Source organism: Narcine bancroftii, chromosome 13 (assembly GCF_036971445.1).
Source record: "Narcine bancroftii isolate sNarBan1 chromosome 13, sNarBan1.hap1, whole genome shotgun sequence".
NCBI lineage: Eukaryota > Metazoa > Chordata > Chondrichthyes > Torpediniformes > Narcinidae > Narcine > Narcine bancroftii.
Window position 1 is genome coordinate 75,717,133 of NC_091481.1, and position 16,785 is coordinate 75,733,917.

Sequence of the window (16,785 nt, forward strand, 5' to 3'; positions counted from 1 at the left end):
GAAGTCCAGGGAGTTATGGGAGTTTTATATGTCGGTGGAAAACTTATCTCCTGAGATAGAGACAGGGGATAGACCAGGTGAGTTTGAGATCAGGATGGAAGTTGGCCATGAAATGGATGAAGTTGACAATCTCATCGCGAGTGGATGAGACAGCTCCACTGTACTTGTTGCTATACCAGGGGAAGAGTTGAGGGGTCTTGCTCACAAATCCCACAAGCAGACAGGTGTAGCTGGGACCCATGGCTTCTCCTTTGATTTGGAGGAAGTGGGATGAATTAAGGAGAAGTTATTTAGAGTGAGGACAAGTTCTGCCAGCCGGAGGAGGGTGACTGGTCGGATCTTTGGTCCAGGAAGAAGCGAAGTGCTTTCAGACCTGTGAGGGGATAGAGGTATAAAGGGATTGGATATCCATTGTGAAGATGAGGCGGTCCAGTTTGGGGACCTGAAGCCAATGAGGAGGTGGAGGTTATGTAAGGTGTCAGAGATGAAGGTATGGAGGGATTGGACCGGGGAGAAAATATAAAGTCAAGGTAAGGTGAAACTAATTTGGTGGAGCAGGAGCAGGCAGAACCAATGGGCTTGCCCAGATGGTTGGTTTTGTGCATCTTGGGTAGAAGGTAGAAATGGGCAGTGTGGGTGTGGGAGAGAATGAGATTGGTGGACACGGAGGGGAGGTGACCAGAGGTGATGAAGTTAGAGATAGTGACTTGATGTGTAGAGGTGGCATCCTGTGGGAGGGGTCAATAGGAGGAGGTGTCTCAGAGCTGTCGACTGGCCTCAGCATTAGAGTTCAGGGAGCCAGACCTCAACTGCTCCGCCCTTGTCTGCAGATTTGATGGTGAGCTTGGGATTGTTGTGGAGAGAGAGGAGGGCAGAGTGCTCGGAGGGAGTAAGATTAGAATACAAGAGGGAGGATAGTAAAGTTGAGATGGTTGATGTCTTGTCAGCAGTTAGAAATAAAAAGGTCCAGAGTGAGCCGTTGGCCAGGACGAGGTGTCCAGGAAGAAGAAGGCTTGAAATGGGAGAAAAGGTCTTGGGTGGGAGGGTGGAGAGTCATGGTCATGGAAGTGAGCCCGGAGGGAGGGGTGTTTTCGACATCGTGGCGTGCGCAGAACTCATTGAGGTGTGAGTGGAGAACCCACATGGTTCACAACTACGCCTGCCTGTTTGTGGGCTTTGTGGAGCAATCCATGCTGCAAACCTACAGCCAAGACCCCCTCAGTATATCGATGACTACATCGGGGCTGCCTCATGCACCCACGATGTGCTTGTAAACTTCAACCACTTCGCAGCCAACTTCCATCCTAATCTCAAACTCACCTGGACAATCTCCTATAATACTTTCCCCTTCCTGGATCTCTCTCTCTCCTTCTCAGGAGACAAGTTTTCCACTGACATATACTACAAACCCTCCAACTCCCACAACTACCTGGAGTACACTTCCTCACATCCTGCCCCCTGCAAGGATTCCACCACCCTTCTCTCAATTTCACCGTCTCTGCCGCACCTATTTCAAGTCCAGATCTTCCAAAATGTCTGCCTTCTTTCCCAAGCGTGCCTTCCCCTCCACCACTATCAACTCAGCCCTCACCCGCATCTCCTCCATTTCCCACTCATCTGCCCTGGACCCCTCTGCCCCCAGACGCAATAAACATAGAATCCCCCTCATCCTCACCCACCAGCCCCCTGCATCCAGCACATTATTCGCTGGAATTTCCGGCAGTTACTACAGGATCTCACCGCCAGACACATTTTTCCTTCTCCTCCCCTCTGTCTTCCTCAGGGACCACTTCCTCCACGATTCCCCCGTGCACTCATCCCTCTCCACCCATGGCACCTTCCCCTGTGCCCATAGGAGGTGCAACACTTGAGACCAAACCTCCTGCCTCACCACAGTTCAGGGCCCCAAACAGGCCTACCAACTAAAGCAACACTTGAGTCCTCTGCATCGGTGCTCCCTTTGTGGCATTCTCTACGTCAGAGAGACCCATCGCAGACTGGGAGATTGCTTTGCTCAGCACCTCCTCTCCATCCACCACAACAGCGAACTCGCAGTGGCCAACTGTTTCATATTCCGAATCACAGTCCCCCTCTTGTGTCTCTCCATGGCCTTGTGTACTATCCCACCCAGATCACCCACAAATTGGAGTGATAACACCTTATTTTCCATATGGGCACTCTCCAACCAGGGGCCATTAACATTGACTTTACTGCTTTCCACTAAACCTGCTCGCATTTTCTTTGCCCTCCCTTTTTTCTGTCTGTCCCATCCTTCCACCCACCCGGTCATCCCTCCTCCCCCTCATTGCTGCTGTTTCCCCCCCCCCCCCCCCTTTCTTCACCCATCATCTCCTGCCTTTTTCACCCCCCCCCCCACTCTTTTTTGTTCGGACGCCTGCTGGCATTTTCTCATACTGTGATGAGGGGCTCAAGCCCGAAACGTCGGTTCTGTATCTATCTTTGCTACATAAAGGACACTGTTTGACCTGCTGAGTTTCTCCTGCATTTTGTGTTTTTACCTCAACCACGGTGTCTATAGATATTTGTGATTTAACACTGAAATAAACAAGATGGCTTAGCACTGATATCCTTGGGATTAAATCTGTATCTTCCATTACGTTACCTTGGCATGGATCGTTCCTTCTCTTTGCAGAGTGGTTAACAAGTCTGCTTATTACACGGGCAAGCCATTAAAGCCCATCTCTTGGCAGTGAGTGGAGTTAGGGCAGCAACAAGTTACTGAGTGCAGAGGCGAGTGGATACATCCATAAGTAACGTGTTGCACGGACAACATCACTGAAGGGGTCAGGCAGAATAACCAATCCAAGAGGCGGGGAGGAGTTGTTGAGAAGCACCCACGTGGTGGTGACTCAGCTGTTGGTAACCAGAGCCTGTTTTGGAGGTGGTGATTTTTCTTTTCACAATTGGCCTGTTGCTGTGTTGTATGTCTAAATTAAAAATCTTAAATTAAGATGGTAATAATGGTAACATGCCCTTCTGGCCCACAAGCCCGTGCCACCCAAATTAACCTGAGGGTGGGAGGAAGACGGAGCACCTGAAGGAATCCCACACAGACATCAGGAGAACGTGCAAACTCCTTACATGCAGCGCCACACTTGAAGCCGGGTTGCTGGCACTATAACAGCATTGCACTAACCACTGCACTAGTTGTGCTGCCCTACAAGTGAACACTTATGCCAGCAGATTGAATTGCAGTAAATTGCAAATCCCCGAGGTGTCGCCAAACATTCAGGATGCTGAGGTCGAAGTAAACCTGGCTTCACCTTTTTAGTTTCAGTGGATGCGATTGTTTGGTAAGTGATGTAGTGGTAGAGGTCAATGAGAATACTGCTTCCTACGACGCAATGTAACTTAACTTCAATGTCAAACAGTGTGACTTAAAATGGAAAAGCTCGTGGTCATGTGATCTGAACCAGGGAGCACACCACCTGTCCCAACAGGATAGTATTCAATTTGACTCGAACAGGGTGATTAAAAGAGGACAACACGTCTTAAATTGGATTGTATGTAGTAAATGGGCTGATGTGTGGAGCGACTTAACCAGGGTGGTTAAATATATTTGAAAAATATAAGTTCTAAAGCAAGTCTACAAAGTTTGAGTTTGTTGCCTTTGGGAATCAAGAGTTTGAGGGTGAGCCAGCTGCGATTCTCAGCTTATAATATGGAAATGACAGAACTGTGGCATAATATTCAATTCAACGATGTGTTGCAATCAAAGGAAACATCTAAATAAGGAAAAGCAGGCAAGCCCCTCTAAATTTTTAATCACACGGCGATCTTTTGCAAAGGATTGTGTACTTGTGATCTGTGGAAAAGGGAGCAGGGCTTTATGGAGTCAAATACATCTATCCTGGATCCTAAATGTTTTTTGTGCAAACGCAGAGATTTTATTTTATTTGACTTCTCTTAAAATGATTTTGAAGATTCAGGAGTGGATACCCCACTTTGTTCTATGGAGACAATAGACTCCAGATGCTGGATTCTGGAGCACCGAAACCAACTTGGTGGAACTCATTGGGTCAGCCAGTGTCTGCGGTGGTGGGGAGCAGGAATTTCATCAGTTCAAATGCAGCGTCTTGACCTGAAGCATTAACAATTCCTTCCCCGCCCGCACAGATGCGGCTCAACCAGCTGAGCTCCTCCAGCATTTAGAGTTTTTGGGTTAGGGTTATCTTGTACCCTGCACTGATGCTCCGAGAATATTTCTTCCTCTTAATCTACATCCACTTCAACTTTATGAAGTGGAACGTTAGCAATCCAAAGGTGTTTCACAAAGGCTTGTCAAGAAGCTGGAGAAGGTAGTCATCTGCAAGTCAGGGAGGGGAACCAAACGGCTTGAAGCTCCCCCAGCTCTTGGTGGGAATGCTTGCCCAGACACCACCAATAAAAGGATTCCTGGCGACACAATGTGGGTAATTAATATCGTGGGAAAACCCTGGGTTAGTGAAATGGGCACTAGGTCGGTCGGAGTATTAAAGTTTCATACCTTTCAGCCTTGAAAGAAATTTCAGGACCACATTATCACAAGGGTACCACTTTATTAGTTTTGCAAAACTTGAGAACTGAGTTAAAACAGGGTATGCTGCAGTAAATGAACGTGTTAAATGGAAAGATTCCTTCTGCTTACCTTATATACGCTTGTAATAGTCGATACTGTGAGAAAGTCGACCGCCATTTTTGGGCCAAAAGTCTGGTATTTTCTATATATCATTTCTAAAAGTTGATGACCACCCCCCCCCCCCACCTCCATTTTTGCACCTGGCCACCCGCCCACCAAAGTCTTATACAACTTTACAAGAACATCCCAACTCCTATACTCAATAATTTCTGAAGGCCAATATACCAAAAGCTCTCTTTACAACCCTGCCCATCTGTGACTCACTTTCATGGAATTGTGTATCTGCATACCCAAATCACTCTGTTCTACCACACTCGTGAGTTTCCTTTCATGCATACATTTCATTGAGCTTTGTTCTTGTGAACCACCTAATCTGAGGAACTCAAGGCTAACAGAGATTTACTAGTGGGCTGAGGTTTACCTAACACACAACATTGGGCCCTAAACTTCTCCTTGGATATTTACAATCCTCCCTGCGTTCTTTCACAAAGAAGCAAGCCACATTTGGACATTCATTAAAATTGATCAATCTACATTCAGGTATACTCTGGCAGACCCTTCCTTCCATAGGGGATATTGGTGCCAGCTGGGTCATCCTGAAACACAGGTCAAAAGGGAAGCTGTGGTTAATGGGTTAATTGTGAGGCATAAAGACTCCCTCATTGAGCAGTTAAGTGAATGGGGAAGCACTGCAACTTCCATGGTTTGAGGGGCGGCAGCTCTACACCATTGTTTATCGAGTCAGAGCAAGGTTTTATTGAGATAGACCTAAAAATGACGGGGAGCTTATAGAAACATAAAAAAATGCAAAAGGTATAGATAAGAGAGGTAGGTAAGTTGTTTCCATTGGTCAGGGAGTCTAGAGCTAAGGGACGTACCCTCCAGATTTGGGGGAGTAGATTTAGGATGGAGATGAGGAGGAACTGCTTTTCCAGAGGGCGGTGAATCTCTGGAATTCACTGCCCACTGAAGCAGTGGAGGCGACCCCAGTAAATATATTTAAGACAAGATTGGATAGATTTTTACATGATTGGGGAATTAAGGGATATGGGGAAAAGGCAGGGAGGTGGAGATGAGTCAGATCAGCTGTGATCAATCACATTGAATGGTGGAGCAGGTTCGACGGGCCGGATGACCGACTCCCGCTCTTATTTATTGTGTTCTTAATACAAATGCTAGCAGGAGGCAGCACTGACATGATGTCACGGAGAGCAGAATAGATGAGTTGACTGCGGGACAGAGAGATCGTCAAGGGGTATTCCAAGTGCCACATCATGGGTTTGTTCCAAAGCTGGAATGGGGATTTTGAGTGGAAGTTTTGGGTGAGGCGGTGAGGGGAACGGTTAGCGTGGTGGATTTGGCTGCAGTACTTGCTGCCATGTTGCAAGTCTTGAAGTAAGGTGACGACTTAAATGAATTTAATTATGGAATAGCTTTATTTTTGTGCAACTTTTAAGAATCAATTCTTTGAATCTAATGCAGTAAAATCCTCGGTGTCCGGCACCTGTGGGGAACGCAGATGCTGGATATGTGAGTTTTCCGGTTGAATGAGACACACTCTTGCAACTAATACACCTGCATTAAGAATAAACAGTTTAAGACAAAAAGGCGGTGCAAAATGTAATTTGAAAAAAAATCAGTATTGGAGTCCTTAATTATGTAAAGTTCACTTTACTAACTAACAACATTTAACCAACAAAATATAAATTCAAACCCTGGTTGCTAGCACTGTAACAGCATTGCGTTAACCGCTACACCAATTGTGCCACCATCATAAATTGACCCCCACTCCCCAAAGTTTACAAATAAAGCCTTACCAATATGCCATTAAAGATTCTTACTAGGCAGGGGTAGCGAGAGACCCCAGCAGCGAGTGGCATTGGCCGGCTCTTCATCCTGGGTGATGACATTTTATTCAAACAGCTGCTGTGGGCGGGATACGACTGGGGCGCTCCACTGGCTGAATGTCTGCTCCCATCTTCACCAAGGGGGTTGTGTGTTGCTTCGGCGAACCTTTATTTTTACAGTTTTAAACTTGTATTTATTTTTATTTATTCTAGCTTTATTGTTTACTTATTTTTTTCCAATTCCGGGATTTTGCACAGCATTACATCTCAAGTGCATTAGTTAGGTTTAAGGACATTCCCCATGGACTGCAACTTAATTTTCTGAGAATGGCCACTTGTTTTTGTGCTGCACCTTGAAAGCTTTTTTACGTTAAAGGCATGAAAGGTGCTATATAAAAGCAAGCAAGGGTGACTTGTAAAGCGAGCTGTGCAGGAACCCAGTCAACGATGCCACTGTCAAGAGGTGATTAAACCAAGGTCCCTGGACAGGGATGTGAGACTACAGGGCACTATTTCAAAGTACATAGGGGAGTTATCTCCAATATAAACACAAAGGATTTTGGAAAAGGTCCAGCATGTGGAGAATCTGCAGAAGTAGTAGAGTTAACATTGTGTATTGACAATTTTATGGTAGCTCTGCATTTGGGGGCGTCACAGGATGAATATTGCAGGCCTCTACACGCCTTGAATATTCCACACATCCTTTGCCGCTCTCTGAGCCACGGCAGGAGGCCGAAGGTTCCTCTGCTTAACGCTGCCTTGCCTGATCTGAAGAATGGCCCCTCCAGTGAGGCAGCGCCGCCTCGGTACTGAGGTGGAGTGTCAGCCCAAAGAGGCTTCAGTGCAGGCCAGAGTCACCGACTCCTTGATGAGTGGGATGACCTTGGCCCAAGCTGGGACCTTGAACCCAGGCAAGGTGTTACGGTTTCGCTGGAGGTACCGTATGTTTGCAGCTGTAACATCATGCCTTTGTGGGTTTCAGGGCAGGAAAGCGGCCGCACGTTTTGATCCACAGGCAAAAATGTAACTGACGGTTCGTGTTCCCCTCTGTTCCTCAGGCACCGCTCCTCTTCCTCGTCCTCATCACGCTCCCACTCAGGCTCCCGCAGCCACCGATCCCAGGGGCACCGGCGGACGAGGCGATACTCCCGCTCCCGGTCCCGCTCCCGCTCCAGGCATTACTCCAGATCGTATGGGCGCTACCACAGAGGAGGGTCTCGAGACGGGCGCCGCTGCTCGCGGTCCCGCTCCCGCTCGGCCGACCGGATGCACTATGGCAGCTCTCGAAGTCGAGGCAGGCGATCCAGGTATGGTGGCTGATCTGCAGCAGGGGTTAGACATGCCGCTTTGATCGGCACTGGGAGTGGGACTGAGGGGAAGTTTTGGAAGAGGTGACTGGGAGGTGGCTTACAAGGCAGCAGCTGGTGAAGATGGTTTATCTGTAAAAATAAATGCTGGAGAAACTCGGCAGGAACTTTATGTAGCAAAGATAAAGATACAGAACCAATGGATTTAGGCTTGAGCCCTTCAAGAGATGGCAAAATTTAGGTAGGCGCTTGAACAAAGTGGTGTGGGGGAGCAGGGGAGGAGCACAGTCTCACAGGCAGGAGGTGATGAGGGAGGGAACACCAACAAACAGGGGAAGGGAGGGAGCTCTGAATGGAGAGGGAGCGTGGAGGGGTGGAGAGTTGGAGGAAAGAAGACAGAGGGATGGGGAGAGTAGGGAGTGGGCTAGCGATGTTAATGCCATCTGGTTGGAGAGTGCCCAGATGTGAAATCAAGTGTTGCTTCCCTAATTAATGGGTGTTCCTTAGTCGAGGTTTGTCCGTGTTGGTTGCTGTGAGCTTGCTTGCTTTAACATTGGACACCGAGCCGAAACAAGGTAATGTTGAATACTGGAGCTAGAGGTTTTTCCCCATTTAAGAATTATGGACATGGCTAATTCAATGCAATTCAATGCATTTAATTGTAAGGCAGTGGAGAGTGACCAAGGATATCCTGCAGGATCACAGTCACTTGGGAAGGTGGGCTAAGAGATGGAAAATGGGCTAGTCCTATTTATCTTCATTTGGTCCATGTCCCCTTAAATTTAGACATACAGCACAGTTCCAATTGTCGTACAACCCCCAGAACATTTTGAAGGGTGGGAGGAAACTGGAGCACCCGGAGAAAACCCATGCAGGCACGGGGAGAACGTACAAACTCCTTGCAGGCAGCACAAGATTTGAACCCAAGGCCTGATCACTGGTGCTGTAACGTTGTTGCAGTAACAGCGCCATCCCTTCTAAAGACATTTGGACAGATTTAAAGAAAATGTTCAAAAAACATTTGGACAGAGGTATGGATAGGAAGGGTTTTGAAAGCTAAATGCAAGCAGGTGGGACTAGCTCTGCCTGGTTAATGGAGACCTGATCAACAATGTGCACTCTATACAGTGTAGAGTCTTCTTTGGCTTGGCTTCGCGGACGAAGATTTATGGAGGGGGTAAAAAGACCACGTCAGCTGCAGGCTCGTTTGTGGCTGACAAGTCCGATGCGGGACAGGCAGACACGGTTGCAGCGGTTGCAGGGGAAAATTGGTTGGTTGGGGTTGGGTGTTGGGTTTTTCCTCCTTTGCCTTTTGTCAGTGTAGAGTAAAGGGAGAAAATATCACAAAATAGGTTGCCCTGACGTCAGCCACATATTTGGTTTTCTGTGGTGTTGCTAACTTGTCTCTCCTTCCCATCCAAGGTCCCGGAGTCGCTCGCACTCGAGTGACCGTTACCGTAGGAGCAGCAGGGCAGGCTACGGCTCGAGCCGGCGGAGAAACAGCAGCAGTCGGAGCAGTAGCGACAGCCTGAGCGGCTCGCAGAGCCAAAGCAAATCTCTGTCTCCTGTCAAAGAGAGCGTGGGGAAGGTGGCTGCTTCTCCCGCCATGGGCGACAAACTGAGAAAGTACGACAACAGAACCCTCCTCCTCTTAACTACCTTGCCCTTTCTGGGTTAATGCCGGTGTGTGTGAGTGCGTGACTGCGCAGGGGGAACGGGATGGCACTGCGTGGTGGGGGTGTGATCGTGCGCAGGGGGGATTTTGTGTGTGTGTTTGTAGGGTGGGAAGAGGTGGAGAACCAAAAGTGTATCGAAGCGGCAAACTGACCTTCTCTCTTGTTTTTCCAGGTCTGACACTCCTGTGGGTAAAGAATCCGGAGCTGCCAAAGTCAGTAAGAATTTTATCTCACCTCCGTTAAACACAGCCCCTCTGAAAACCTCACAGAAACACTTATGCTGCCTCAAGTAGTCTTTCAGCAAACTGTTAATAGCTTTCTAACCTGAAATTGTCCTTGAGGTCGTGTTACTGGTAACACAGCAGAATGCACACGAGCTTGGCAGCCAGCCCCTTGATCACACACCGAAAATGTTCTGCTTTAACGAGAACCTTTGTGTTTCCCCAAACAGTGCCTTGAATTCAAAGTGTACAAAACTGACCTCGTTGATGCTAACATTTCCTTTTTCCTGTGATTATTTAAGCTCATAATGTTACTCCGAATATATTTCATAACTTGTGATGGGTTTTCAAACTCCTATCTATTTTGCCTGAGCATTTTGCTTTGTCAACTATGTAATTACCTGTGCTTACCATTAGGGGGCGGTTTGGAACAAGTTTATAGAGTTCGTCCGCGCATCTTCAGTATTCCTCTTGTATACGAGATGCTGTAATTGTGAGTCTGAGTGAAAGTGGAAACATTTTGCCTATCCTTCCTGGATAATTTCTAGCGGCAACTTGCCTGTTCACGTGGCGGAATGCAAAACTTCGAAGTAAAAATTATCCAGCATTTGGCTATAGAGACTATAACCAATTCCTGAGTTCGACATACTGGGAAGTCCTGTACCCCATCGACAGCCAATGTTCTGGCTGCCTTGGTCTGGCTTGCCATGTACAAATTGACTCCTCCATTACCTACAACAGTGATAACCCTTCAGGAACACCCAAGGTTCTCAACCAGCGTGTTTCTCTGTGGGTCTTTAAAAATGTTAAATACTTTAAATTAGATAAAAATATATTTTTTGCAGAGCTGCCTTTGACTTAAAAATATTGCTGTCACTAATGGGCCATGGCATGTTATGCCGGAAGCCAGGTGGGCCTTGGTCCGAAAAAGGTTGAGAACCACTGGAAAGGTTAAAAGTGAAAGTCCTTTTCACTTCTCTGCAGAATCTAGCGCTCACTGACAATCTAAACTCACTATTGGTCATTGTGAATGAAGGGGAGGGGTAGATGCGGGGATATCTGGACATGGAATTCTTGATGGTTGCTGTTGCCCTGAGCCCCAGAGGCAGGATTTCACCTGGTCATTTTGTTTAAGACTCGAGCCATATCATTAAGCAAAGCTTGCTCTTGTTTCCTGCTCACTCTCTCGGTTCGCCCCCACTGTAACATTTGTAATTCAGTGATACTAGCTACTACTCTCAGTAGCAGCTTGCTCCCCAGAGGAATGCAAAACAGGTTGATTTGTTTTGGTGTTCGGGCGACCGAATCCCAGGGAATTGCTTGTGTTCAGCAAGATTATGTCAAGGAGCTCGGGGCTGTGATGCAACGTACCTCTGTGGATGTGCTCCTCAGGGATTGGTTCTGCTGTAGGGATGGTGAGGGGGGGGGGGGTGGGGGGGGCCAGACTTGGCGCGGCAGCTGCTAATATTTGCATCGCCGTCGCCACATGTACTGCCTGATGCAACAGCACTGCCCTCTACCTGCCATGTGCAACGCCAGTGTAGCAAATCGCTGTTGGAATGGATGTATTTCAGAATGTTTTGTGTGTAATAAATTCTTTGTTTACATTCTTCTAGCGTACAGCGAACCCGTAAATGTAACTTGAAATGTCGCGACCGATATAAATCTTTCCCAGTCTGCCGTGTGTTCCTGTTATTTCCACACCTCAACGGATTGACTGCCGACAAAGGCAGTTGCTGTGCCCAGAATGAAAACTGTTCTGTCCTGTGCCCTCTTGAGCCGCTGCTACAGTATTTAATACTATTTGATCTGCTGCACAATTTCCCCATGAAAATGTCACTGTCTCTCTCTTTCAGCCAAAACTGACACCACAGGAAAAGCTGAAGCTTCGCATGCAGAAGGCGCTGAATAAGCAATGTGAGGATCCGCGTGCTGGGTTGTAAAGCAGTGACTCCTCAGCTGCTGCAGTATAACATCATATTCCTGTGGTTTGCTCCCTCCGTTCAAAGCATACTGGGGTTATCGGCCAATTGGGTGTAATTGGTCAGCATGGGCTTGTGGGCCGAAAGGGCCTGTTACCGTGCTGTACGACTAAAATTGATGGCAAGTAGTTATTTGTCTAAAATTGATGGCAAGTAGTCATTTGTCTCTGGCAAGGACCTCAGCCATGTCTTTGACCAGTGTCCAGAATACATGCGCACCTGGAGGCAGTGAGACTAAATTTGCTCATGCTGCACAGTAGCACCCAATTAACCTACAGCCCCCCTCCCCCCCAATATGGTTTTGAAAGGTGAGAGGAAACCCTCGCAGACCCGGGGATAATGTACAAACTCCTTACAAACGGCACCGCGTTTGAACCCGGTTTGCTGGCGCTCTTGTGTGAACCACATCAAGGTGGGATACTTTATGATCAGCGTGGGCAGGGGCTGGTTTCATGCTGTGTGTGACTCCATGACTTCTGGATGGGGAGGGGAATCAGAAGCTACCTCAAGGCCGGCCCTACAGTAACGTTGGAGCACACTTACAATTCTGCCTGTCACTGTTCCCAGACTGGGTAACCCTTGTCATTGATTGATGATTGAGTCTGACAATCAGCAGTGGAGCACAGAATGCTTAGGAGCTGTCACGGGTAGGGATTCATTTCAGCTCTCTCTTGGACTGAGTCAGGTCGGGGTAGGTGCAGTGTTCCCTGCAGAAGAGGAACAGATGTGACCTGTTGTTTGTTTTTCTGCTGACAGTTAAAGCGGACAAGAGGGCCGCACAGGAGAAGCAACTGCAACAGGAGCAAGAGCGACAGGTGAGCTCCCAGAGCAGCAATGGCTCCGGGGAGGTTCAGGGGCAGGTGGAACCAGTCCCCCCCCCGCCCCATCAATTCCATTACATTGGGCCAGATCTAACTATCGGCTCCAGGTAACCTCTGTTCTCCTAGATTCCCTTCAGTGATACAAAATGAAGGGTCTTCCAACTCTGCTACTAAAAGTTATTCCCTCTGGTTTTGGAATCTCCTTTCAGATTCTTTCATGGGTCCATTTGAAACCCTCAATGTGATCATCTCAAAGCTTTCTTAGGTCGGGGGGGGGGGGGTTGAGTTCAAGAGGCCAACTCTACAAATCTCTGGTGAGACCACACTTGTATTGTGTTCAGTTCTGGTCACCTCATTACAGGAAGGATGTGGAAGCCATGGCGAGGGGCAGAGGAGATTCATCAGGATTGGAAAGTATGGCTTGTGAGGCAGAGCGAGCAGAATGGGGACTTTTCTCTTTGGAGCCCAGAAGGATGAGAGGAGACTTATAGAAGTCTACATGATTCTGAGAAGCATAGATAAGGTGGACAGTCAGCACCTTTTCTCCAGGGCATGAATAGCAAACACCAGAGGACATCTCTACAAACTGAAGGGAGGAAAGTTTAGGGGAGACATCAGGGGTAGTTTTTTTGCACAGAGAGTTGTGGGGGCCTGGAATGTCTTTGCTGGGGATGGTAGTGGAGGCTGAAACACTAGGGGCATTTAAGACGGGCACATGGGTGAAAGAAAAATAAAGGGATACGGGGTAGGGAGGGTTTCATACTTTTATTTGATAGGAATATATGGGTGGGCACAATGTCGAGGGCCTGTACTGTGCTGTACGTTAAACCTAAATTTGTACAACTTTCCCTCCTAATTTAATCCTCTGGAGTGAATCAGTAGTGTGCCTTTGAGAAGTGTACTCTTCATGCTTAGCTGAGGGGTGGTGACAGTGGTGGAATGACTTAGTTCACTGGTTTTATTTATTTATTATTTAGACATACAGCATGGCAACAGGCCATTTCGGCCCACAAACCCGTGCCCCCCAATTAGCCTACACCCCTGGAACGTTTTTGAACGGTGGGAGGAAACTGGAGAAAACCCACACAGACACGGGGAGAACGTACAAACTCCTCACAGGCAGCACAAGATTCGAACCCCAGTCCCGTCCTGATCGCTGGCGCTGTAAAGGTGTTGCACTAACCGCTACGCCTCTTTTTTTCCCCTCTCGCATACCACCTTAAGTAATCCCTTACTAACCACAGAGCACCGGTGGCGTGGGATCTATAGGTGTCGGCGGCTAGTAAGAGATTACTTAAGGTGGTATGCGAGTGGGGGGAAAAAAGAGGCGTAGCGGTTAGTGCAACGCCTTTACAGCGCCAACGATCAGGACGGGACTGGGGTTCGAATCCTACGCTGTGTGAGGAGTTTGTACGTAAGTGGTATGTGATTGGGGGGCGGGGGGGGCAGGAGGTTGAGAACCACTGGTGCTAGACCAATGTTCACAGGAAGGAAGCACAAGTTGAAAGCCTGTTGGGGTTGTGGGACAGTTTGAATTCAAGTCAATCTAGAATTACGAGGCAAGATTCAGGAACATTAACCACTGGTGAGAAAGCAAGCAAAACAATACAACACAGGAACACAATGCCAAATCAAACTAAACTCTTCGACCTACACATGATCTGTCTATCTAGAAGACTGCTAAACACCAATATTGTAAAGGCATCTCCCATTGCCATGACAGCCCCAGGCACCTACCACTTTCAGTTTAAAATGAATTTAACACTGCACGAACCCAGTACTTGAAGTTTATCCCTGGGAAGAATGATTCTGATTTTCTGCACTTGTCCACTTCATAATTTACTAAACTTCGGTCACCCCTGGTTCACTAAAGTAATCCTCTTCCATCTTGCCTGAATGAATTTCCATTCACTATTTGCTTTCTCAAATAGTCGAGCAAACTGCTTGGTTAATAAGGCAGTCCATCCTGGTTTTGGCAGTGACTTCTGCATCCAGGGCAAAATGAACAAAGCCACTACACAGGTTTGATTCCAGCCTAAAGCACATTTTCCATCCCCCTCGAGCCCAATTTTCTATTAGCCTTTCTAACGATGTGAAAAGTGGGTATTTTAAGGAATTGTCTCTTGATTATCCCGGGAGGATTGTGTTCAGTCTACACCAGTGATCTTCCCCTCAGTGACGTTCTGCTAGGTGCTTTGGAGCCTCTATTGTGGGATAGGACGTGTCGGGAAATTCAATAAAAAATTTTCTTCCCATGAATGCCCATTTCCCTCTAGGTGCGGATAGACGACCTATCTGCCTGGCCCACAGGATAAAGAATCTCTGGGTTGTATGTCATGTCACGTATGTACTTCTCCCAACCATTTCTACATGATGTGCTCATTTCTGGACCTTATCCATTGTCAGGGTGAGGCCAAATGTAACCTTGAGGAACAATATATCATATTCCTCCTGGACCACCTTAATCCTAATAGAAGCATAGAATCAGAAAACATTACAGCACAGAAACAGGCCCTTCTAGTCTGTGCCAAACTTTTTGTTTAGACCCACCGACCTGCACCCAGTTCATAGCCCTCCACACCTCTCCCTATCCATGTACCTGCCCATTTTAAAATTGAGCCCACATTCACCACTTCAGCTGGCAGCTCGTTCCACGCCCCCACCACTCTCAGTGTGAAGAAGTTTCCCTGAACTTTTCCCCTTTCACCCTTAACCCATGTCCTCTGGTTTGTTTCTCACCTACCTTCAGTGGAAAAAAGACTAACTACATTGACTCTGTCTCTCCCCCTCATAATTTTAAATTCCTCTATCAAATCTCCCCTCATTCTTCTATGCTCCAGGGAATAAAGTCTTAACATATTAAACCTTTCCCTATTACTCAGTTCCTGAAGTCTCGGCAACATCTGATTCAATTTTATCTGCTCTCTTTCAGTCTTATTGATATCTTTCCTGTAGTTAGGTGACCAAAACTGCCCAGATTAACTACACGTGCATCTCTGATCTCTGGCTGTGACAGTATTTCAGACTGTACCATTCAGAGGTCTATAGACCGCAAGCGCAGGGGCAGAACATTCCCACTGCAAGCAAAGCTTCTGCCTTGCGGCTTTTGTGACACGGCTTCAGTCCAGTCTCTGTGCAGTTTGCATGTTCTCCCTGTGACCTGATGGATTTTCTCAGGTTGCTCCAGTTCTCTCCCACATCCCCGAGACGTGGGTGAGTTGGCTGCTACAAATAGTGTGTGGATGAGTGGTTAAAATCTTGGGGATGGGGGGAGGGGGGGTGGGAAGTGGATGGGAATGCAGAGAATACAACTGACTGATGGTAATTGTCAGCGTGGCCTCACTAAACTGTGCTAAGTGGCTGTGTGGAGTCCTACATGATAAAGCTGTTTCGGCCCATTGGGTCTGTGCTAGCATGCAGAGCAGGTTCATTCCCTGCTAGTGTTGTCTGTCACCCACTCTCCCCCATGTTCCTATAACCTCCCAGATTCTGCCCTTCACCCACACACTCAGAGCAATTGACCCACCAACCCACACGTTTTGGGACATGGGAGGATGCCGGAGCACCCAGGGAAAAGCCGGAGAACGTGGAAATTCCACAGACAGCACCCGAGATCAGAATCGAACCCGGGTCTCTTCAGCAGCGAGGCAGTAGCCTCATCTGCTGCACCACTGGGCTATGGAGTCCCACAATGCATCTGTGATGGTCAAGGGGATGGAGGGAGGGGGGAGCATGGGATTGCTTCCAGTGTACAGAAACCACACAGTAACACAAAGTCTTCTGTTTCTTTCAGGAACGGGAGGATGAGCTACGAGCAATGGCTCGAAAAATTCGCCTCAAGTAATGCTCTTCTCACTCTGATCCATCTGCGCCCCCTCCCCCTCTCGCTCTGTCCGGCAAATTGCTGCAAAGCCGTTTTCCCTGTGTGTGACCTGGAGAAGGGGTTGCCTGGTTTTGAAACCTGGCAGCCAGGAACACTCTTAATTCATGCGTCATCGAGCAGTCTGCAGAATTCTCCAACAGGCAGCTGCCTGGATGATTAACCTCATGAAGCGAGTTGCCCTGGCCTCACCCCTCCCCCCTTGCCAGTGGCCTCAGCTCCCACTGGCACTCCGTCCAGCCCTCCCCTCCGTCCCCAGGCCTTGATTTGTCGACACGGTCTAGGATGCATGCTTCAACAAGTTAACTGGCCCTGATGATTATTGGCAATCTCCAATTGTCTGACAACTCCAGGCTGTTTTGGAGGATGGTTCGGCCTGACTTATCGGATCTCAAGAGGGTCAGACCACTCT

The 16,785-nt window shown here is 47.9% G+C and overlaps 1 protein-coding gene across 4 annotated transcripts in view; it reads left to right on the forward strand.

Moving 5' to 3' along the window:
* Nucleotides 1-16,785, forward strand: part of clasrp (CLK4-associating serine/arginine rich protein) — a 59,447-nt gene that overhangs the window by 30,645 nt on the left and 12,017 nt on the right. For 3 of the 4 annotated variants that reach the window (XM_069909250.1, XM_069909252.1, XM_069909251.1), the window contains exons 14-19: nucleotides 7,545-7,793; nucleotides 9,216-9,419; nucleotides 9,642-9,681; nucleotides 11,547-11,607; nucleotides 12,429-12,487; nucleotides 16,287-16,333. In XM_069909250.1, coding sequence (XP_069765351.1) covers nucleotides 7,545-7,793; nucleotides 9,216-9,419; nucleotides 9,642-9,681; nucleotides 11,547-11,607; nucleotides 12,429-12,487; nucleotides 16,287-16,333 — 660 coding nt within the window. Of the gene's footprint in view, nucleotides 1-7,544; nucleotides 7,794-9,215; nucleotides 9,420-9,641; nucleotides 9,686-11,546; nucleotides 11,608-12,428; nucleotides 12,488-16,286; nucleotides 16,334-16,785 lie in introns of those variants that run through there. The other variant, XR_011348212.1, reaches the window with a different exon arrangement.